Below are 21,409 nucleotides of genomic sequence, written 5' to 3' on the forward strand. Positions count from 1 at the left end.
TTATTAGTTTTATACTAATATTACTACTACTACGCCTTAAGAGATATTAAAGATATTATATTAAGTATATATAGTAGAGTTATCTTAGCGTGATTTACCCCCCTAGAATAGAATAGTTCTAAAGCCTAAGAGATATAAGAACGCCGTAAGATAAAGTTATAGTCTAGCTAAAATAGGAAATACCTTAGTAATACTAAGGGAGGGTCCCCTAGGCCTCTTAATCATCTATTATAAGGTCTATAAAGCTAACTTTACCTATACCCTTATCCTCTTATTTAATACCCTTAAAGTAGCTAACTACTACCTAGTATCTAGTCTAGGTATAGGGCTAATAGGTAAGAATATAGCTTATATAGGCTCCTTTAAAGAGAAGCATCTTATTATTAGGATTTAAGAGATAGCCGTAGTTAATCTTACCTAGATAGTTATTATAGTATAATCCCTTCTAAATAGGGTTAAAAACTAATAAGGTATATAGGCGTAAGATAATAAGATCATTAAATAAGCTAGCTTAATAGACGCTACTTCTAAGGACTTATATATAGTTTAGTTTCTTATTATAGTAAATAGACTTATAGAGAATAAAGGCTAAGTTAAAGGTATAGCTAGTCTTATAGTTAAGTTTAATAAAGGTAGGGAGGACTAAGGAGAGGACATTATATATCTACTTTAATTATATAGGGTCCTAGTAGGCTCTACGTAGCTAGATATAGTGTTTTCTAGTAATAGAAGTGAAGGTAGCCTAGATAGCTACTCTATATTTAAGCGTTTAGCGCTTAAGAGGTCTAAAGATAAGGTTATTAAGGTTATTAAAGAGGCTACTACTCTAGTAAGAGGATATTATTAGTTTAAAGGAAGGGAAGAAATAAGTAAGGATAGTCTTAATACATAGGAGATAGTATATTTAATAAGAGGGTTATTAAATTATTAGTTATAGGGTTACGCGTTAGCGCTATTAGGTTTAGTATTAATCCTATATAACGGGATAAGCTAATATATTATAAGTAGTAGACTACTACTCCTAAAACTCTATTCTAGCTAGAGTAAGTCTAGCCTATTAGATAAAGGCTTTATAGACTACTCTATTAAGTTATTTAGTAAGGCTATTAGTAGGCATCTCTTTAGTTAGATACTATTAAAACTAAATAGAGCCGTCCTAGTATACTTAGCGTAGCTAATATTAGTAGATATCTATGTATTAAAGAGATATTTTTAGTTTAGGAAGATCTTTAGTAATAATCCTAAGCGTTTATTAGTTATCGCACTAAAGAATTAGTAACGAGTCTAATTATAAGCGGAGATTCTTAAAGAATTACTTCTACTAAACTATCTTAGTCCCGGTATAAGAGAGAGATAATAACTTAGCTTTAGTAGTAGATTTTATAACGGTAGTTTAGCGCGTAGCCTTCTAGTCTACTAGGCCGCTAAATAGTATAAAGATCTATCCTTTAGATAACTTATAAGTAGCTATATTATCACTAAATAAAGCGTCTAAGGCTCTAAAGAACTCCCTATATAGGGTACTAAGCACTACTCTATTTAGCCATCCTTATCTATACTATAGGCTAAGTTCCTTAGTATTAAGTAAGTACTATAGGACGTAATTAGTAGCCTTTAAATGAGCCTTTATGGGGTTTATAAGGTGTCTAGCTAGCTAAGATGCGGTAAAGGCGACGTCTAAACATATAGTAATAGCTATGAAGTTAATTAAGCTAATATAGCCTTAAAATACCTTAATCTCTTTAAGCGTAGTAACATAGTCCTTAGGTATAGATAGGTCTAATCCTACTAGGAGTAGTAATTATAGAGGCTTAGTATTAAGTTTAATTATGTACTAGGTAGCTATCTTCTTAATATATGCTTCTTAATCTACCTAAAGGACCCACTTAGCCCTATTCCTAGTAATCTTTATACCTAAGAACTAGTAGATAGGGGCTCTACTAGTAATCTTAATCTCCCTCTTAAGTTTAGATTTAACGGCCGCTACGTACGCTATGTCTTTATAAAAGTAAACTATATAGAAGTCATCTATATAGAAGAACACGTATATAAGACTATTAGTAAAGAGATACTTAATTCCTAGTACTTATTTAAAGCCGAGCTTCCTTAGGATACTTATAAAGTAGGTTTACTAGAGAAGGGGAGCCTCTTTAAGGCCGTATAATACTTAGTAAATCCTTAATACTATGTAGCCTAGGCGTTTAATTCCTTCTAGAGGCTAGGCATATAGTATATATAGGAGTCTAGTATTTAAAAAAGCATTAATAACATCCTATTAGTTATACTCTATGTTAAACGCCGTAATGATAGCTATTAAGGCATAAAAGATTCATATAGTAAGGGTAGACATATATATCTTATACTTCATGCTTTATAAGTCTCCTCTTACATAAAGGTAAGCCTTATAATACTCTAGAAAGAGGTCCGTATTTAGCTTATATTTAAATACCTAAGTAAGGGGTATTATTACTATATCTAGTAGCTTCTTAACCTACTTAAACGTCCTAGTATCTATTACCTTCTAAAACTCCTTATTAATAGTATCTATAAAGAGGTCTTTATACGGGTATTATAGTATCTACTTATATCTATAAGGTTCTAGAGGAAGATTATTATGATAGAGCGCGGCTTACGTTATAATTTACGTAGCTAAGGTAAGGGTAATAGCTAAGGTAAGTAAGGGGTAGAAGCTTTAGTATAAGAGATTAACTAGATAGATTATTAGCTTATTATTAAGTCGCTTTACTAGATGCTTAGGTTCATCTTTAGCTAAGCATTTAATGCTAATAATAGGCGGGAATATACTATCTATATTTAGTAAGAGACGTAGTTTAGGCGTTATATTTAATGTAAGTAGCTAATCTTAGTGTGTTAGCGCGTCTATATTAAGTATATAAGGAGGGATCTTATTAGTAATACGCGGTTCTTCTACGTTATTAGTAAGATTTAGCCTCTATGTTACGGGATCCGTAAGAGTTAATAGGAGATTTAATAAGTCTAAAACGCTTTATAGTACGGCTAGGACGTCTTAAATAGGGAAGATTATATTATATTAAAAGTTATCCTAGTTAGTAGGCCCCTAATCTTCCTAAAATAGCTTATTTAATAGGAGCTTTTAAGGGTCGTAATAGGGCTCCTACTAGTTATAAACTTTCTCTTTTATATTAAAGAGTCCTAAGGCTAAAAGCAGCTTATAGAACTAGTCTAGTAGGTAAGGATTAAGTATATTTAGCGCGTTAATAGCCTATTAGTCCTCTAGCTAGCCTAGGTAATATTATTAGTATTTATTAAAGAGGACGTTCCTAGTCCTTACTACCTTATTTAATAATAGGATCTAGATTCGCGTAATTATTATTAAATCCTAGCTAACTAAGTATCTAATATTAGCGTGTAACTCTAGCTTATAAGTCTTACCTAGTTAGTTCTTCCCTATCCTATAGATATATACCTTATAGCTAAATAGCCTAATATAAGTAAGATTTAGCTTATAGCTAGTAGTAAGCTTAAATAGGGTTTTCTACTTTAGTTACTATGTTAGGGAGCGATTAACTAGATATACTACTATAGCGTAAACTTCTAGCTAAAGGTTCTCTAGTAGATTAGCGTATAAATATAGGGAATATACTACCTAAATAATTACCCCCCTAGCTCTCTTAGCTAGATCTTATACTAAAGTATATAGTACTATTAGCTTAATCTTAGTTTTATTATTAAGAACTATTAAGTAGAACTCTAGGCTAGCTTTTAGCTTATTATCTATCCTTAAGATGTAGATATCTCACCTAAGGGCATAGATAAACGCTATAAGCTTATTCTATATCTTTAGCTAGGTCTTAGTATTATTAGCGGGATATAAGCTTATAAAGTGTACTCTAGTCTCTAAGTTATAAGCATAGAATAAGTATAGGTCTCTATTATACGCGGGCGTAAAGTATATAACATCTACTACTATCTCTCCCTATAGGGTAGGGAGATAGGCTATAGCATGCCTATTATTCATTATAGAGCTCTTAGATCTCGCGTATATATTATACTTATTCATATATAGGACGTCTTTAGATAGTATTATAATAGCTACTCCCTCTACGTTATACTCTAGGTATTTAATTTACTTATAGCTAATATAGCTAAGGAGGGCGTACTAGGCTAGAGATAGGAGAGACTATATTAGGTTTATACTATAGCGGGTAATAGCTAGGGTAAATAGCACGGTATTACTAGATTAAGTTTACTATTATTACTAGAGAGTTATAGTTTAAAGATCTTAAATAATAGAGGCGTAAGCTTATTACTTCTATACTTTAAGGACCTAGTCTACTAAGAGAGGATTCCCTTATTTATTAGCTAGCTAGTTAAGTATCTAAGGTATTTACTAGGCTAGAGTGTTAATTAGGAAGTATAGGATACATCCTTATAGCTAAGAGAGTTAAAGTAATAGGTCTCTATTATAGAGTATCATATTATTCTATAAATACTAAATAAAGCCAGCCTTTTTAAGACGTCCTTTAGATATAATATTAACGTAAAAGCCTAGGATATACGCTATATTATAGAGGTTTAGGTTATATAGGTAGCCCTTAGTATCCCTTATATAGAGTTTAACTCTCCTATATATAACTACTCTAATCATCCTATTTCTAATATTAATATTATTATTTAATAGAAGTCTTATTAGTTTAAAGCTTACGTAAGAGTAGTAGTTAATAATATAAAGATCTAAGCCTATATCTAAGATCTATCCTTTATTAAGAGCCGTTTAAACTAAGTAGTTCTACGGGTTTTAATTAGAGATAGTAACATATATATTCCCTTTATATAGTTTTATAGATTTATCATTATCTAGGAGTTTAAGGACCTTAGTATCATTAAACTACTTAGGAATAGCTCTCTAGTAAGGCTTAGCCTTAAGTTAGTCTATATAGTATAATAGTTAAGCCTTCTCCTCCTTTAAGCGGTTATTAAGTAGCTTACATTTAGCTAGGTTAATGATATTATAGGCCATACACGTAGGGCACTACTTATTATCTATCTTTCTAGTTAAGTCTCTATAGGGACGGCCTTTAGACGACGTAGTAGAACCTTTTATTATTATCTAGTCCTTATCTACGTAGCTTAAAACATCTTAAAGAACCATAGTATTACTACTATAGCTACTTATACTAAAGTCTTATCTATATACTAAAAAGGTATTAATAGTAGTAGAAAGATTAAGGTAAGCTAAAAGGAGCTTCTTTATCTAGAGAGTAGACGTAGCCTACTTATTAGACTTATAGATAGCTTATATAAAGTACTCTACTATCCTACCTACTTTAGGAAGCTTTAAATCCTCTATGTATTATTAGAGATACTCCTATTTACTTACCTAATTTATAGGGTCTTATATCCTTAATCCCTTCTAAAGCTATCTTAACTTCTTTAAGAGTATCTTTTCCCTATAGTTACTTATTAGTATGAACCTATCCTTTAGGGCGCTTATCCTTTCCTTAATTATAGGTTTTCCGTAAGCTAAGCATTTAGTAGTTAGGTAGTAGGTATCTATAATCTTATTAAGGGTAAGGTACTTCTTAGTTATAAAGTCCTTATATAGTAGGAGGAGTAGTACTTATTATTTATAGGTTTTAAGGTCCTTTTTATTAGTAAGAACTAGTCCTTTAAGGAGAGGCTCTTAAGGCTCTATTTTAGGGAAGAGAGTGATAAGACTAGTATATTTAAGTAGATTATGTTAATTAAGGAGGAAGATAGTCTAGTTAAGCTATCTATCCTAGTCTTTAGCTATATTAAGAATGATAGTAGTATTAGTAGCTATAGTAATTTTACTAAGGTATAACACCTAGAAAGTTCTTAAAACTACCTAATCTAGAAAGGTATAAGTCTTTATAGGGTAGGGTGCCCTAATATTAAAAACTCTATATTTCCTATAGGATTATCCTAATTAGGTATGGTACTAAGCTTTAATATATAGCTAGGGGGGGCCTACTTAAGTTATGCGGCTCTAATTAGTTAACTAGGTATGTATTAGTAATTCTAGGCTCATAATAATCACGGATAAGAGGGTATATCCATGTATATAATTAGTTATATAATGAGGGGAAGATATTATCTTTTTCTCTATAACTATCTACTTACATAATTACTTTATATAATTAGAATCAGGTGATTATAAACGTGTCTTGTCAGTTTTATACCGATATCGCTACTGCTGCGCCTTAAGAGATATTAAAGATATCGTATTGAGCACGTGCAGTGGAGTCGTCTTGGCGCGATTTCCCCACAACCTTCCCGCCTCCATCTTTCAACTCCTCGCTCCAATGCACCGATTTTCTGGATGCGTTGTCGATTTGCTCTGTCAATTTCGCTAGATACGCCATAAACGAGACTATCAACTGCCGACGGATGACTTATGCTCGCATCTCAATTTCACCCAAACACGCTGTCCTTCACGATGGACATCTCACCGACAAGCCAACAGACGGACAGGCAGCTGGGCAGCTGTAGATCGTTGGAACTGCCACCAATGAGAAGAGTTTGCTGTCTCTTGCTCTACTGACTGCGGACGTCTAAGCACGAAATTCGACTCTGATCGCCCTTCACTCGCCCACTTGAACTTCCTGAATTGTCGGTCTGCACAGCATGTACCGTATCCTTCCAATCCTATTGCAGCACTGGGATAAAATGGGCACAATGAGTCAAGGTCCTGCTTTTTTCTTGGAAAATCTCCAGTTTGGCCCCCATAGTCTTCTGGTTTGGCCCCATCCAAAGTCTTTGTCCGAGTCCCAAAAGAAACCCTTTTGGGGAGAGATCTCTCAGATTCCTGAAATTCTCCGGTCCAACTCAGTCCTGTACTTGCCTTACCTGCTGCTGTCCTCAGACCCAGCCACGAAGCCGAGTATGGAACACCAAACCGAAAACTCGCAGCAAGCAAGATTGCGTCATTCTGTCAGTAGTGAATCGATTCGACCAGATCTATGGGACCGACCGACTGTTGGGTATGAGCAGGACACGAGATCATCCGTGTCGGATATGGCTTCTGGGCACTACGAGCCGCTCTACAATTCAATCGGTTCGTCAGAAGTGGCAAACGATGAGCCTCAACAACATTCAACGGAAGATGACTCAAGAGAAGTCTCCAATGCTGTGGATGCCAGAGAGGGGCTCCATTCTGGAGAGACCTACAAAATCGTTCCGACCACAGAAACCGCTGTTAATCGCCGAAATTCTCCGGGACGCTCAATCTACCGCAAAGCTGCAAGGTTTACCAATGACTGGTGGTTGTGGGAGCTTTGCGGGGTTCTACTGAGCGCAGCTTCAATGATTGCCGTCATAATCATATGCGTGCGCTTAAACAACACCTCGCTCTCGGACTGGAACATGGGAATCGGGCCAAACACCCTCATCGCAGTTCTCGTCACAGTCGCAAAGGCTGCTTTGCTTCTTCCAGCCACTGAAGGCATGAGCCAGCTCAAATGGTCGTACTTTTCTCACAAAAGACGGGCATTGATAGAAATTGACTGGATTGAAGGAGCGAGCAGAGGGCCTTGGGGCTCTCTGCTGTTCTTCTTCCGGAGTCGATTTCGCGCAGTGACTATATCCTGCGGAGCGTCACTAGTAATCTTTGCCCTTGCAATGTCTCCATTTGCGCAGCAGGTCATTTCTTTTGAACCCCGCAATACGGCCCAGCCAGGCAAAATTGCAGCCGTTCCAATTTCGAGAACGTATGACAGCGGCCTGAATCTATTCGGCCTGGCTGCCGATGTCAACCCTGGTAAGCCTTTCTTCCTGCCATAATCTTGACCATTGCGAAGTGGAGCTGGATATCTGACAGCTGAACAGCGCAATATATAAGCAGAGAGATGCAGGGAGCATTCTTCAATGGTCTCTTCAATTTGAGTACTACGCTGGATTTCTCATGTCCCTCGGGCAACTGTACATGGCCCAAATTCTCGTCTTTGGGCATATGCAGCACCTGCAGTCGTGTTGAGGCCCTGGAAACTGATGTCGACACCACCTACTGCAATGCGACCTACGGCGAATCCCCGAAGACCTGTGACGTCAATGCTACCTACACAACCCCAAGTAATCTCACTCTGGAAGCTTTTGTCTATTGGCAAGTGAGCAGCAGAGTGTCCATCTACGATTACCACGCTTTGTTGAGCAGCTTTTCCAAGCCATCAGGGACAGAAGAGCATGATGATCTTGCGGTCGTGGGATTCGCCCGGATGCCTCCATTGCCTGATCCCGAGCCCAAAAACGTACGAAATGCTTCGATTGACTGGCTCAATTCAGCACAGCTTACAGAGTGCCGCCTCGCCTTTTGCGCCAAAACTTATCGGGACGTGAAAGTCGTATGTTCTTCCAATTGAGCGCATTTTCTGTTTGATTTTAACGTCATCTAGGTGGACGGTAGTCTTGTCGATAATTACACCGTCACTGAAACACCGCTCTCATGGTCAAGTCAGTACTGGGACGGCAGCAGATGGTTTCCTCGCTCGTCAGTAAATCCCAATGATGGATCCTTTGAGCCGTTCGACAACCAGACCGCCATCATCGGCTACTACGACTATCTGAGCACCGCCGGATTTGTGAGAAACATGCTCAATTTCACCTTGCGAGATGTTTCAATGGACGCTTATTTTGACGGCACCTTCGCCTTTAGCGCTGGTCAAGCGTTCAACTACAGCGACAGCATTAACAATGTCATGTCAACTATTGCGACGAGCATGACAAACATTGTCCGCCGAAGCAGCAATGTGACCGCAGCAACCGGCACAGTCTTTGAAGCGCAAACTTTTATCACAGTACACTGGCCGTGGTTGAGCCTACCAGTTGCACTAGTGGTGCTCGCCGGCGGATTTCTGGCCACCAATATTTGGATGAGCGGAGATAAGAAAGCTCCGCCCATCTGGAAATCAAGCCTCGTGCCATTGCTCTTCCGAGGGCTTGAGAGTTGGGAGCAAGACGAGCTGAGAGGTGAAAAGAAAACTGAGCTGGAAACTTTGGCTGCGACCGTGCAGACGCAGCTGAGAAAGAATGACTCCGGGAACACGCAATTTTGTCGACTCAACTGATGACAGGCAACGACTCTGCTAACGACTTTCGGGAAGAGAATGGCGAGATCTGGCAGTTTTGGTGGTAGGCAACAAGGTCACCTCGTATCAGTTCCACTTCGGTGTCTCGGCCATTCAGGAAGGCGAATTCAGAACGTATTATCTTTTGCGACCGTAATCCCCTTGGTCCAAATCAGCCCTCTCGTTCATTCGCGCTGTCCAAAAGACCATCACCGATTCTCGGTACCCGAGCAAGCAACAAAACTTGACTCAAGACATTGTATCTTCCAATACTTCCAGTTGTGAAACAGTAATTGGAGCTCTGCCTTACCCAAATTGGGCAATGCCAGCGGCTATTTTGGAGCGCCAGTCCTATTCTGAGCTGATTTCATGGCTGTGCTACTGAGGCCTCCGCCAAATTAGTGCCAAGCCTGTAGCTCTTCTGGGGCCATCCAACAGCGTTTCTTCAACCGGATATCGAACTCGAACTGAAGCCTGCTCGACGTGGGCGCATTCTTGCACAGGCTCGAAGACGGATAAGATCATATGAGCAAATGTTTGGGAGGTCACTTCGACAAGCGGAGACGCCGTAGCACCGTGGCTGAAATCAGTAGGCAAGATTGTTTTTCTCTGCCTACCGGTGTCAACGTCTGGCTTTCAACCACGAGTGGGTCCAAGGTCAACATTTGTTCACGCGGGATGTCAACGAGACACGACACATGAAAAGCACATTCGGGTGGCTTGTGAAAACATCATGAATGGGTCAGGCCTGAATTTCGGGTCTCGTCGTCTGCGGCACAGCTTCAGGAGCCAATATTTGATATTAGGAATTCAACACGTGTGGTTTCTCGGAACAGAGCTGGGAGGTATTTTGGTCGGGCGCCCCGCGACGTATGACGTTGGTGTCAATGGCCAGGTCGCGGATTTCGTTGAGTTGGTCGCACAGACGAATCTGACGACACCCCGTTCTGACTCCAAACTTGGGGCTCAGGAGCGCCACTCTCGCGAAGATGCGTAAGAGTCAGCCGCCTTTGCCGAGCCATGGCTGCGGATTATGCGCGCGCTGCAGGCCCCCCTGCCATGACCCTCCTTCAACCCAGCCGAGCCACGCATAACGGGAAACCGTCCAGTCTGAGTGCGCCTGCTTTTGGCCACGGTTCGCGCCGAATTATGTGGGTATCTTTTAAATTTCTACGACCTCCAGACACGCCTTTGTGGCTTAATTCTCTAATCCTCCTCTAATCAAACATGGAACACTCACTCACTGTTGGGCTTATCCCCTGGCTGCTCGGAAGGAGACTTGTTCTCGCAGTAGTGTTGGTTCTGTTTGTCACGTTCTCATTATCCTCATACATTTCAAAAAGTCTAAAACGCAGGATATACATCGCGCAAAACGAATGTCAACCGATTAGATGCCAATATCCCTCCAAGATCCCGATATTGCCCCTCGACTTTACATGGTCGAGCATTCAGGCTTCTCGGGAGAAGAAGTACCTGGAGACGTTAACATGGCGCTACCGTACCGTTGGCAACACCTACAGCGTCCATACCCCATCAAAGACGTTTATCATGACCATCGAGCCCGAGAATATCAAAACGATCCTCTCTCTCCGATTCAACGATTTCTCCCTAGGCGAACGCCCACCTATCATGGGACCCATGCTTGGAAACGGAATCTTCACACTCGACGGAAAAGAATGGAGCCACTCGCGCAGTCTTTTGCGGCCAAACTTTTGCAAGGACCAGGTCGCAGACATTCAAACGTTTGAGCACCACATGCGAGACCTCCTGAAATTGATACCTCGGGACGGCTCGACTGTCGACTTGCAAAAGCTCTTTTTCCGCTTCACCCTGGACTCGGCGACCCACTTCTTGTTTGGACACTCGGTATACAGCCTGAGCGAGAACAGCGAGTTTGATCGTAGTTTCGAAGACGCCTTTGACTACGCACTTGGCGAGATTGCCATTCAATTCCGCCTCGGACCCCTGAGGGGCCTCAGAAGAAATGCCAAAGCACAGAACGCCTACAAGATATGCCGGGACTACGTTGGGAGGTTTGTCGAACAGGCTGTTGCACTGAAGCAGAGCCCACACCTGAAGGATCCGGAGGAGGTCGAAGAAGGTGCCCCCAGAAACTTCTTTCTCAAGATGTTGGCCCAGGAAACGGATGACAAGGCCAAGATCCGGGACGAGCTGCTTAACATCCTCATCGCTGGAAGAGACACGACGGCCGGCCTCCTCAGCAACCTGTTCTTTGCGCTTGCTCGAAGTCCTGATGATTGGCAGAAGTTGCGCGAGGAGACCAGCTCTCTTGCAGGGAAGCCACCAACGTATGAGCAGCTCCGCAGCATGAAGCATGTCAAGTATTGCCTGCAAGAAGGTGAGTGAGCAAACACGGATTGAGTGAAGCCGCTCGCAAGCTTCAGTCAGGAGGATCCACTGACGATCAATCAGCCTTACGTTTATGGCCCCCTATTCCAACCAACACACGCCTGGCAGTGCGCGACACGGTGCTACCGCGCGGCGGTGGTCCCAACGGAGATGAAACCATTTTCGTGCCAAAGGGCTGCACGGTGAGCTACGCCGTGTATGCCATGCACCGTCGGAAAGATCTGTGGGGCGAGGACGCCGAGGACTTTCGGCCGGGGCGCTGGGAGGGACGACGACACGCATGGGTAAGTCACTAGGACGTCTGCATCTTCTTTCCACAAGTGCCTTCTACTTCATCCACCAAGAACGGAACAACCCATTGCCATAACTCTTCTGTCATTGGTGCATCGTAGCTGACCCGCCTTGGCCACGCACAGGACTATCTCCCCTTCAACGGCGGGCCCCGGATATGCCTGGGCCAGCAGTATGCGCTTACGGAGGCGTCGTACGTCTTGATTCGCTTGGTGCAGGAGTTTGCGCACCTGCAGCCCAGGGATGCGCTTCCCTGGACTGAAATGGTCACGATCAGCCTGAGTTCGGCCAACGGCGTCAAGGTTGCGCTTACGAACGACGAAGATTAGAAAGAGAGAAATGAGAGGCGGCGCCCAGTATCAGACACCTCGTCTGATGTTCTCATCATCTTTGGGTTTGCTTGTCCGGCCGATTACCCGGCTGCACCCAGTCAGTCAGTCAGTCAGTCAGTCCAGTTTGCCCTGCATGTCTAAGCTTGTACTTTGATTTGTTGCTCGATTAGCGTCACGCGCGTGCATCTGTTCTTTTGAGACTCTTCTACATCACATTGCATGAGAAGTGGAGGATACCTTGAAGCATTTTCGATACCAACGCATGGACATCCATGCCACCATATTATCTTCTCACGCGGTCCGGTCCGGAGGGCAAGCGGTCCGGAGGGCAAATGTCAGTTTGCAGCATTGGAGGATTTTTTTTGGGGGGGGTTCTACGTTTATTGCTTTCCTGCTGCGTGTGCATGCAATGCATGTGGGTCCCCCCGGGTCGTTCGGAACCTTTCCTTGCAGCTGCTAGCTTCATGTATTGGGCCCGCTGTCCGTCCGTCCCGTCGCCGGGCGCTTAGTTGTTGCAATGCTGCGTCTCTCATCTCGTTTCGTCGCGCTTCTCTTCTTAGGTTCTTTTTTTCTTGGTGTTGCATGTGCCCGCTGATCATGATCTCCGCTACGGTCCATTCGCGGATAGCATGCGGTCGGGGAGTCTGCAGCGCGGAGAGTGTGTTGTATTGGCTTGGGTGGTTGCACAGGCGGCTGTTTGGTCGATTTGCGTCCTCAATTCCCCCTCGGCATTCGAAATTTGTCAAGTCTTTTGAAAACCATTCTTTCTTCAAGTCGAGAGCTTCTTTGTGCATCTACATCCGGAAACGTCGGCGAAAAGAATTCACATGGCAGAGGCGCTGCGTTCTGTCATCAAGAGGTGGTGGTGATGGTGGTTGTTGTCGAGGCGCTAGGCGAAAAGATGCACCAAACCCCTGTCGTGGCTGGCGGCGGGCGAGGCTTTCGCTTCGAGACGTGCAGTTGACATGAGCAAATGTTGCATGCTCATGGCTGGCTGCTTCTTTGGCGGCGCAGAGGCGAGTAGTGGAGAGCAGCAGAGAGAGGAGGGAAAAGGAAAAGGTGCGCGGATCTGTGCATGCATCAAAGCTAGCAGCCATTATTCCATTTGCTGCAGCGACCCTGCCGCCGACTTATTGGCCAGGACCAAGTCCCGTCATCACGCGGAGGGCCACCCAACCATTCTCCCTCGGTCATGAGCGCCATGCTAGAAAATGCCTGAATGCCTGCCTTCATGGATGGATCGATAGACTGACCATTCGCGCTTCGCCACACTGAACATGGCATGCGGCCAGATGCTGGGTCGCGCCATGCCGGCCAAGAGATCGCTTTCTCCGACTCGCTTCACTGACTGTCGACTTTCTGTCAAGCAAGCGAGAAAAGATACATTGCTGTGTAGCGTTACCTCTCGTCGTCCGTACCTGCTGCTGCCGTCGTCGCAGCAGCAACAGCAGCAGTATGCCGACGGCCCCTCTTCGTGCTCGCGGGCTGCGACCCAAGGCCGTGGATATTGATAGACGCCAATCCCCAAGGTCGGGAATGATGATGCTGGGGGTTACTGTGCTATGCGGTGCAGTGCTGACCATGGTCCCAAAGCAGCCCAGCTCGAAGCAAGCGTGCGTCCTGCGCGTCTCTGTCGCGTTCGAGCTGCTCCAATCGATGGCTTCAGCACTTGCTCACACGGCGAGCTGGACCCGGACCCGACCTCCAACTCGGGTGTGCCCGATGCGTCGTGTCAGCATAAAGGGCAGGGCAGGGCAGGGCAGAGCAGGGCGCGTCTCACGCGCAGCATCATCCATTGTCGCCCCGCGCCCGCCCGCCCTCCTTTGGAAAGAAACAAAAGAGTCGTCGCGTCGTGCAACCACATCCCGCTGCCTCGACCGCGTATCACGTCCCAGCACCCAGGGTCAGCGGCTGCTGCGCAATCTCGTCGTCGTCGGGAGAGTGATAGGAGTGACAGCGAGGCTGAGAGGTGGGAGGGAAAAAGTGCTGCTTGCCTCAGCTTTTGCCCCGTCGAAGTATTTCTGGTACCTAACTAAGCCCCAAGACACGGTGCCGGACCGCAGTCAGTCAGTCCCAGCTGGCTGGCTGGTGCCCTTAACGGCCCCGCCGTGGTGTTTGTTGCGTGGGTGCGAACAACAACAACAACAACAACAACAACAACAACAACAACAACAAAAACAAGAGGCCTACGGGATGATGGGTGATTGACTCTGTGAGATGGATGGTTGGTCGTGTCCAACACGACCTCGCTCGGGACAGCCACTTTGGTGTTTCGTGCATCTCCATCCTATGCCCTCCCCATGCCCCGGCGCTGGGGGCCCACAGCGCACAATTACAACCGTGGCGCCTGTACTAAATCTGGATGTGAAGAGGCACGCAGGCACTCGTGTGGACGGCTGCATTGTCACCACAACCACCACCCACTCTGCCTCGCTGCTGCTCGAGCCTTGCACAACCGTCGATCCGCTGATCGTGAAGAGACGGACGCCTGATTGAAAAATGATTACTTTCCCGTTTCCCCGCCTTCGAGAGGGTATTTGAAAAAAAAAAAACGTCCAGCTTCCGTCCCCTTTTCTCCTTGTCGCGAGCGTTTTTTGTGTGTTTCTTTTCCCGGAGTTAAAAAAAAAAATTTTTAAAGCGCAGACATGTCTCAAGCGTCGACGACCTATGCCGAGGAGCCTGTCTCGCCGTCAAGTCCGGGTGGGAGCAACATCACCGAGAAGAAGCAGCAGGCCCAAGCCGTCGCCTGGGTCCCTCCAAACAGAGGCCTGAGGGCGTGGTTGCAAGTCTTTGGAGCGTTTTGCCTATATTTTGGGACATGGTAAGACAAAGGCAGGCGTTGTACACCTGCCGTCCATGTTGTCACTGGATACCGAGAAATGTCCAGACCACGCGGCTAACACGTTCTTCGACAGGGGTATCATCCAGGCCTTTGGAGTCTTTGAGGCTTACTACCACTTCGAGCTGTTGCCCGCGCACTCGACGTCCGATATTGCGTGGATAGGCTCGCTCCAAAGCTTCCTCATGATGTTTGTCGGAATCTTGTCGGGCCCGCTGTACGACAAAGGACATATGCATGCGCTGAATCACGTTGGGACTGCCTTGTTGGTTCTCGGGATCATGACCATGAGCGCCGCGACCACGTACTGGCAGCTGATGCTGTCGCAAGGCGTCGCCGTCGGAATCGGCAGTGGATTGGTTTTCACCAACAGCCTTGCCGTGGTGCCAGCCTACTTCACGTCCAGGCGGGCGATCGCGATGGCGCTCGCGTCTCTCGGCAGTGGCATAGGCAAGTCTTTCTGGAAAACGTCCGCTGCCATCCATCTGCTGACTTTGTTTCTAGGTGGCGTCATATACCCGATCGTCTTCCACGAACTCCAGCCAAAGATAGGCTTCGGCTGGGCCGTTCGAATCATGGGCTTCATAAGCCTCTTCGTGATGGCCGTGCCGTGCCTGGTTATGCGCAAGCCGTCCTTTGTCGGCCAAGGACCAGCACGGAGCCTCGTCGACTTTTCGCACTTCCGAGACCCCGTCTATTCGCTCTTGACGTCGGCTAGCGTCATAGGCATCGTTGGCCTTTTTGTTCCTTTCTACGTGGTCCAGCTCTTCGCTCAAGTCAAGCTGAATGCCAACGCGACGATTACGTTTTATCTGATTCCGATCTTGAACGCTGGTTCGACAGTTGGTCGTCTTTTGATGGGCGGCGGACTTGCGACCTACCTCGGACCCATCAACATGTTCCTCTTGGCCGGCATGTTGTCGGGCATCATCTGCTTGGCCTGGATATCAGTCAGCACAATTGGCGGGTGCATCGCGTTTGCTTTTTTCTACGGCTTCACTTCTGGAGCCGTCCTTTCTGTTTCGCCTCTTTCTTTGGCATCCATCACGAAGGATCCTAGGCAGCTTGGGACACGTATCGGGATGTCTTTCGGGCTCGGTGCCTTTGGGCTTTTGGCTGGGAATCCGTCGGCCGGAGCTCTTGTAAATATCGGGACCGAGAGCTTCGTCAAGGCTCAAGTTTTTGGAGGTGTTTTCTTGCTCGCGGCTGGAGCTTTCGTTGCCGCTGCACTTTTCGTGCAGACTTTGAGGAAGAGGCGAGATTCGTAGCAAAAGAATTTGCATAATTGGGCGTTGTCGGAGTCCGCTGTTGCTCTTCCTATCCACCATCTGAAACGTCCATGGAGATGAATTGAAGGACGCAGGTGAATTTGAAGTCGACTTTGACCCAGAAACTGAGCTTACGAGGCGCTCTGTGCCGGATGACGTCGATCACTACATTTGTTTTAGACACGTCTTTTGCTCCACAAGTCCCTGGAACTAACCTTTTCGGAAGAGGCATCTGGGCTGTCCCGTTGCCAAGAGTGTCTTGGATCATCGACTCTGGGAAACATGTCTCTTCTGCTGCGCCACAACCCGCAGACTCTGGCACCAAACCGCGCAGTCCTTCGTCCGCGAAAGCTTGCCCGTGTGACCTCTGAATGTATATACCGCAGGTGGACGCCAGCAAGTATCTTTCATTTTATAGATGCGAGTACGAGGGTCCAGCTCCAGAGACCGTAACATTCTAGCTCAGAAGGGTATGAAATGGTCGAAATAAGGTTACGGTGCGAGAAATGCTCGGCCCGGCGCATAAACGTTCTCTTTTAGCTGCCTGCGTAGCAACACTCTAGGTCGACGGACGATTCCCAAGGCGGAAAGACGGATTCAAATCGATCTGGGTAGCTCATAGACCGGCCCAGTTTTCACTGATCTACTCTGCGAAGAGGCCTGCTGATTAATTGCCGAACGACACTTGCTGTGCCGTTTGAAGCCTCCTCGATCGTGGCTCGGGTTGGCACGGAAAATCTTCCGGTTGAAGCTTGCTTCGTAAACCTTGAAAAGACGAGCTGGAGCCAGAGCTACAGCAGGTTTCCTCTTCAGTTTCAGTCTCGATCCAAACGCGTTTGAGCAGAATGTCGACTCGTCAAGATTCAATCATACCCCCCCACGAGGTGACCTCCGATGGCCCGGGCACAGTCATCGTGACAGGCGCAGCTGGAGGTCTTGGGTTCGCCATTGCGGACAAACTTCTCCAGCGTCCGGAGCCATTCACCTGTCTCTTCACTGTCCGGTCCTCGTCCGCGCAAAACGCGCAGCCATTGCGCGACCTCATTGCAGAGAAGGCGGGCAATAAGTATGTGAGCCTCATCGAGCTCGATTTGAGCAGCTTAGACTCCGTCCGCGCCTTCGCCATCGACGTCAATTCTCGGGTCGCTGCAAGGGAGTTGCCTCCGATCCGAGCTCTGATACTCAATGCGGCAGTGCTCACAATGCTTGGGCCAAGAAAAATGACATATGATGGATTCGAAGCGGCATTTGGGGTCAACTACTTGTCAAACTGCTTGTTGACCCTCATGTTGCTGGGAAGCATCCACAAGCAACATGGTCGCATAGTCCACATCTCGAGCGAGACACACTACGAGTCTTGGCCGACGAGAATTCAGAAGCATGAGCCGCAAAAGTTGCCATGGGATTTTGTCGAGATGTCCAGGCCGCAGGGGACAGTCCGATCGGGAGATGAGAAAAACGACGGCATGAGACGCTACGGCAGATCGAAGCTTTGCCTGGTCATGTTCATGTAAGCATGAACAACTCAAAGGTCGAGCGGCATTCCGACTAACAATACAGGCACGCCTTACGGAGGCGACTCGATGCGAATCCAGATCTGTCCAACATTTGGATTGTGGGAGTCAACCCGGGTACCATGATCCACGGAAACTTGTTGTCGAAAGTGCCATCCACACTCCTGAGGGCCGTCGGAGGACCGATAGTGCAGGCCTACAACCAAGTGATGGCACACATAAAGCCGAGTGGGATGTGGCGCACGACTTCCAAATCGGCGGCCGATGTCGTCAGAGCGGCATTGGATCTGGGTGAGAAGGAACTCGGCGAAAACTTCAAAGATTCCTACATGAATGGGAGCGAGCTTGCAAAGGCAGACGAGACTGCCGACGATCCAGCAAAGCAAGAGGAGCTCTGGGACAGGAGCTTGGCGTTTGTTCAGCTCAAACAGAGCGAGACAGTCCTGACGGGCAGTTGAGGCCACGCATGGCGTGCTTCTTGCAATGCCCAATCGTTGAACTTCTTGGCTGTTTTGGTATTTACTTTGGTCGTTGATGGAGGTAATTCGAAGAAAAGCAATCTCCGAAGCCGTAGAAAAAACCGCAACCATGGCTGCTTTTTGATTATTCGTCGTCTCTTTGCCGGCGGACACGACACATAAACCAACCTGCTTCCAAAGATCCTGGTTGGTTGGCACTCGACACGTGATTGACATACGCTCGGGAAGAAATTGAGTGCTGAAATCAGAGAAGTCGACGGATCAGCGTTGCCAACGATCTGGATAAGTAGATTTCCATCTCTTCCTGGAACAGACACGGCAGCAAAGAGACGATAAGGCTATGTCATGTGACGGAGGTTGATTGGGATAAGGTATGGACGCCGACAACTGACTCGAAAGATGGACCTCGCATAGTCCAGCTTGGCTCTTCCAGCCTAAGGCTCTATAGTTTAGCCGCTCATGAGGATCAATGCAATGGTTTCCAGTCGTTCGCCAGCAGCCTCAGCCAAGGCCCGACGCCCAGCTGTAGCGTTTGCAAGGCGCGTTCCGTGTCTTGACGTGGCCGCAGCAATGTCGCAATTAGCACTGGAAAAGTCGATGTCAGCGCGAGACGGTTGCAATTGAATCGCGGTAATCGCGCGAGAGAAATAGTTTTGCAAGCTTCGGAGGGCGCGGGGATGTTCTGGAAGGCAAGCACCGAGCGTTGCCGAGCTGACCTCTTATCTCTACTCGTTTGCAGAGTTTGGCGTTTTCTAGAAGACTTTGTGAGCATGGGACTGACTCTGCCATGACGCTCAGCTCGCATCGAATTTCCGGCCTTGTTCTTCGACTAAGTGCATTTCCCAACCCAATTCCGACTTTCCCTTGGAGTGGATGCCATACCGGCGACCTGGTCGCATCGCTCGTCGCCTCGGTATGGCGGCTTTTTCCGCCTAAAGTGTTGCACTGAGATTAATGGGATTGCAGGACCATATCGACGATTCGGACCGCTCCACACAAGCCGGTTCACCAGCTTGTAAAGCTCCGGAATACGAACTAGATAGCTTGCATTGGCTGATGACGTATATGTCTAATGGAGAAACCATTACCTTGTTCAAGCGCAATCCAGCGACGGGGCTGATCAAAAGGCCCTCCGAGCAGGGTCTCCGTGGTTTTCAATTCACCTACGCGTGGGCACTGTGCTCCAGGTCAGTTTTTAGACGTAGCGGAATGCCGTCCGGCGTCCCGCGTTGGCGCCGCCTATTCCTTGTATGCTGTCTAGGTGGCCCGCATCTGACCTTAAAAATGCCACCACCGGCCAGCTAATATATCATGCCCCATGCCCACCACGAGGACCACAGAGTGCGCCTTGGCCTGCGGGTATATCCCGCCAACGTTCAACATCACAGTAGCGCGGTCTCTCACCTTGCCGCCAGTCTCCAATGCTGGTAACGTGGAGAGTCGGCCGACAAGATTGCCAGCTTCAACAGCCAAGTGATGAGGAACGCGCTGCCCGGACCTCCTCGGCACGTGGTTTTACGGCGACATGCTCATACCGACTGAGAACGTGGGTTCGCTGCCTCGTCCGATGCGTAAGTGGAATACTCCTGGGAATGCGACTGGCGTACTTGCGAAATTATTTGCCTTTTCTGGACACGACCGTCTGACAACACTCAAGAACTCCAACAAACCTATGCCCACTACGACCACGGCCTTTGCTCAAAGGACACCCTGATCAAAGCCCAAGACGCGGCTGTGAGGGACACGGTTGAAAATCTTGAAAGGAGTGGGCAGCAATATGTCAGCGATGGGGAACAGAGAGCCAGTTCCTTCGCCACATATCCCGTGACCGAGTAAGGTTCAACACACCAGCGGGACGCCCAAATCTGACCAAAACACAGCACCCTGAATGGGACTGGACTCAGTCCCAACCTTGTACTGGACGAACATTGCTTTACCCTCAGTTTCCAGGATGGCCACACCCGGACATTACCACGCCTTCTCCGTGGCCCATTTCGCTACAAGACGTATGCGTACGACATGTTACGAGCGTCCATGAGATTTGCTACGAAGCCAATGAAAGCTGCAGTCATAGCGCCATCTATGATGTATCTTCTCTACGTTGGCGAAGTCCCCGGGTACCCGAAGAACCAATTCATCAAAGACATCATCGGCGAGTGCGTCAAGGACATTCGAGGCTGCTTTGCATACGGCGCCGTCCGAGTATCAATCGATTTTACTGAAGGACGCTTCGCATGCCAAGCCGGCTCACCACCAAATCTGATTGACGTCTTCTGCGAGTTGCTCGACGCCGTCATGGCACACTTTACGCCCCGCGAGCGCCGCAACATTGGGCTGCACACATGCCCTGGCGGCGACTGCGACACGCGGCACTCGGATTTCCAGTCGTACTACACTCTGATGCCAAAGCTTCTTAGGATCAAAGTTGGCTATTTTCTAATGCAGATGAAATCGGAGCCTAACCAGGAGCGCCTGTTCCGGCTAATTGGCAAGCACCTGCCACGCGAGCTTGATGGCGTTCGACCAGTCGCCTTCATCGGCGTCATCAACCCGCTAACTCCACACGTCGAAAAGCCCGAAGAGGTCGCCGACCTACTTATCGAGGCGAGCATCTACATTCCTGCGGACCAGCTTGGCGCCACGGACGATTGTGGTTTCAGCCCGTTCAACAACGACCTGAAGCCCAAGAGCTGGAGCCCCAACTTCGGCCGGGACATTGCCTTTCGCAAAATCAGTTCGCGGATGGCGGGTGCGAGGATGGCAAGCGAAGAATTCACCTACTTGAGGAGGAGGAACCTTTTAGCCAGGGACTCGAAGAGGATGAGGGACAGGGCGGAGACGCACTCCAAGACGCCGCCCAGAGAAAGGAGTGGGAAATCCAAAACGCCGCCTATGGACGGTCGGAGCAGCAAGTCAAAGACGCCACCTACGGACAGCAGAGGCGGCAAATCCAAAACACCGCCCATGGACAACCGAAGCAGCAAGTCAAGGACGCCCCCGAGGGAGAAGAGCGGCAAAGGCAAGGCGAGGGAAATGCCGCCGAGAGAAAGGAGTGGCAAGTCGAGAGAGACGCCACCGAGGGAAAGGAGCGGCAAGTCGAGAACAACGCCCCCCAGGTAGAGCAAGGCCAGACTGCCGCGTGCTCCTGCCGGGAACATGCACCTTCGCTGATGTTTGAGTAGAGATATCCCTAACGGTGTAAGGCGGAGTTGAGCTCTTGCGGCTTCGGACAGGATCTGTACAGAGATTGT

The 21,409-nt window shown here is 47.2% G+C and overlaps 7 protein-coding genes across 7 annotated transcripts; all 7 read left to right on the top strand.

Annotated features, from left to right (window-relative positions):
* Positions 1–7,020: 7,020 nt before the first annotated feature.
* On the top strand, positions 7,021–9,065 carry IWZ02DRAFT_488382 (uncharacterized protein; the record flags this gene model as incomplete). The annotated part of the gene is made up of 3 exons (XM_066769460.1): positions 7,021–7,762; positions 7,831–8,342; positions 8,394–9,065. 3 exons carry the CDS (start codon positions 7,021–7,023, stop codon positions 9,063–9,065), a joined length of 1,926 nt encoding a protein of 641 aa, XP_066625435.1.
* A 1,112-nt stretch (positions 9,066–10,177) lies between these two features.
* Positions 10,178–12,188, top strand: IWZ02DRAFT_188142 (putative cytochrome P450). The gene is made up of 3 exons (XM_066762372.1): positions 10,178–11,424; positions 11,499–11,719; positions 11,852–12,188. The coding sequence occupies exons 1-3, from the start codon at positions 10,293–10,295 to the stop codon at positions 12,053–12,055; spliced, it is 1,557 nt and encodes a 518-aa protein (XP_066625436.1). The 5' UTR covers positions 10,178–10,292; the 3' UTR covers positions 12,056–12,188.
* On the top strand, positions 11,881–13,204 carry IWZ02DRAFT_188150 (uncharacterized protein). Its single transcript, XM_066762373.1, has one exon. It carries the CDS (start codon positions 12,278–12,280, stop codon positions 13,025–13,027), a length of 750 nt encoding a protein of 249 aa, XP_066625437.1. The 5' UTR covers positions 11,881–12,277; the 3' UTR covers positions 13,028–13,204.
* A 309-nt stretch (positions 13,205–13,513) lies between these two features.
* IWZ02DRAFT_514798 (uncharacterized protein) lies at positions 13,514–14,734 on the top strand (the record flags this gene model as incomplete). Its single annotated transcript, XM_066770619.1, has 1 exon — positions 13,514–14,734. One exon carries the CDS (start codon positions 13,514–13,516, stop codon positions 14,264–14,266), a length of 753 nt encoding a protein of 250 aa, XP_066625438.1. The 3' UTR covers positions 14,267–14,734.
* Positions 14,583–16,306, top strand: IWZ02DRAFT_188187 (major facilitator superfamily domain-containing protein). Its single transcript, XM_066762374.1, has 3 exons — positions 14,583–14,879; positions 14,974–15,347; positions 15,402–16,306. Exons 1-3 carry the CDS (start codon positions 14,704–14,706, stop codon positions 16,163–16,165), a joined length of 1,314 nt encoding a protein of 437 aa, XP_066625439.1. The 5' UTR covers positions 14,583–14,703; the 3' UTR covers positions 16,166–16,306.
* Positions 16,307–16,773: 467 nt separating this feature from the next.
* Positions 16,774–18,377, top strand: IWZ02DRAFT_188230 (oxidoreductase). The gene is made up of 2 exons (XM_066762375.1): positions 16,774–17,675; positions 17,726–18,377. Exons 1-2 carry the CDS (start codon positions 17,011–17,013, stop codon positions 18,135–18,137), a joined length of 1,077 nt encoding a protein of 358 aa, XP_066625440.1. The 5' UTR covers positions 16,774–17,010; the 3' UTR covers positions 18,138–18,377.
* Positions 18,378–19,683: 1,306 nt separating this feature from the next.
* IWZ02DRAFT_488386 (uncharacterized protein) lies at positions 19,684–21,352 on the top strand (the record flags this gene model as incomplete). Its single annotated transcript, XM_066769461.1, has 5 exons — positions 19,684–19,729; positions 19,816–19,990; positions 20,039–20,892; positions 21,009–21,274; positions 21,341–21,352. 5 exons carry the CDS (start codon positions 19,684–19,686, stop codon positions 21,350–21,352), a joined length of 1,353 nt encoding a protein of 450 aa, XP_066625441.1.
* Positions 21,353–21,409: the final 57 nt, after the last annotated feature.

Source organism: Phyllosticta citriasiana (genome assembly GCF_038021145.1).
Source record: "Phyllosticta citriasiana strain CBS 120426 chromosome Unknown IWZ02scaffold_3, whole genome shotgun sequence".
Taxonomy (NCBI): Eukaryota; Fungi; Ascomycota; class Dothideomycetes; order Botryosphaeriales; family Phyllostictaceae; genus Phyllosticta; species Phyllosticta citriasiana.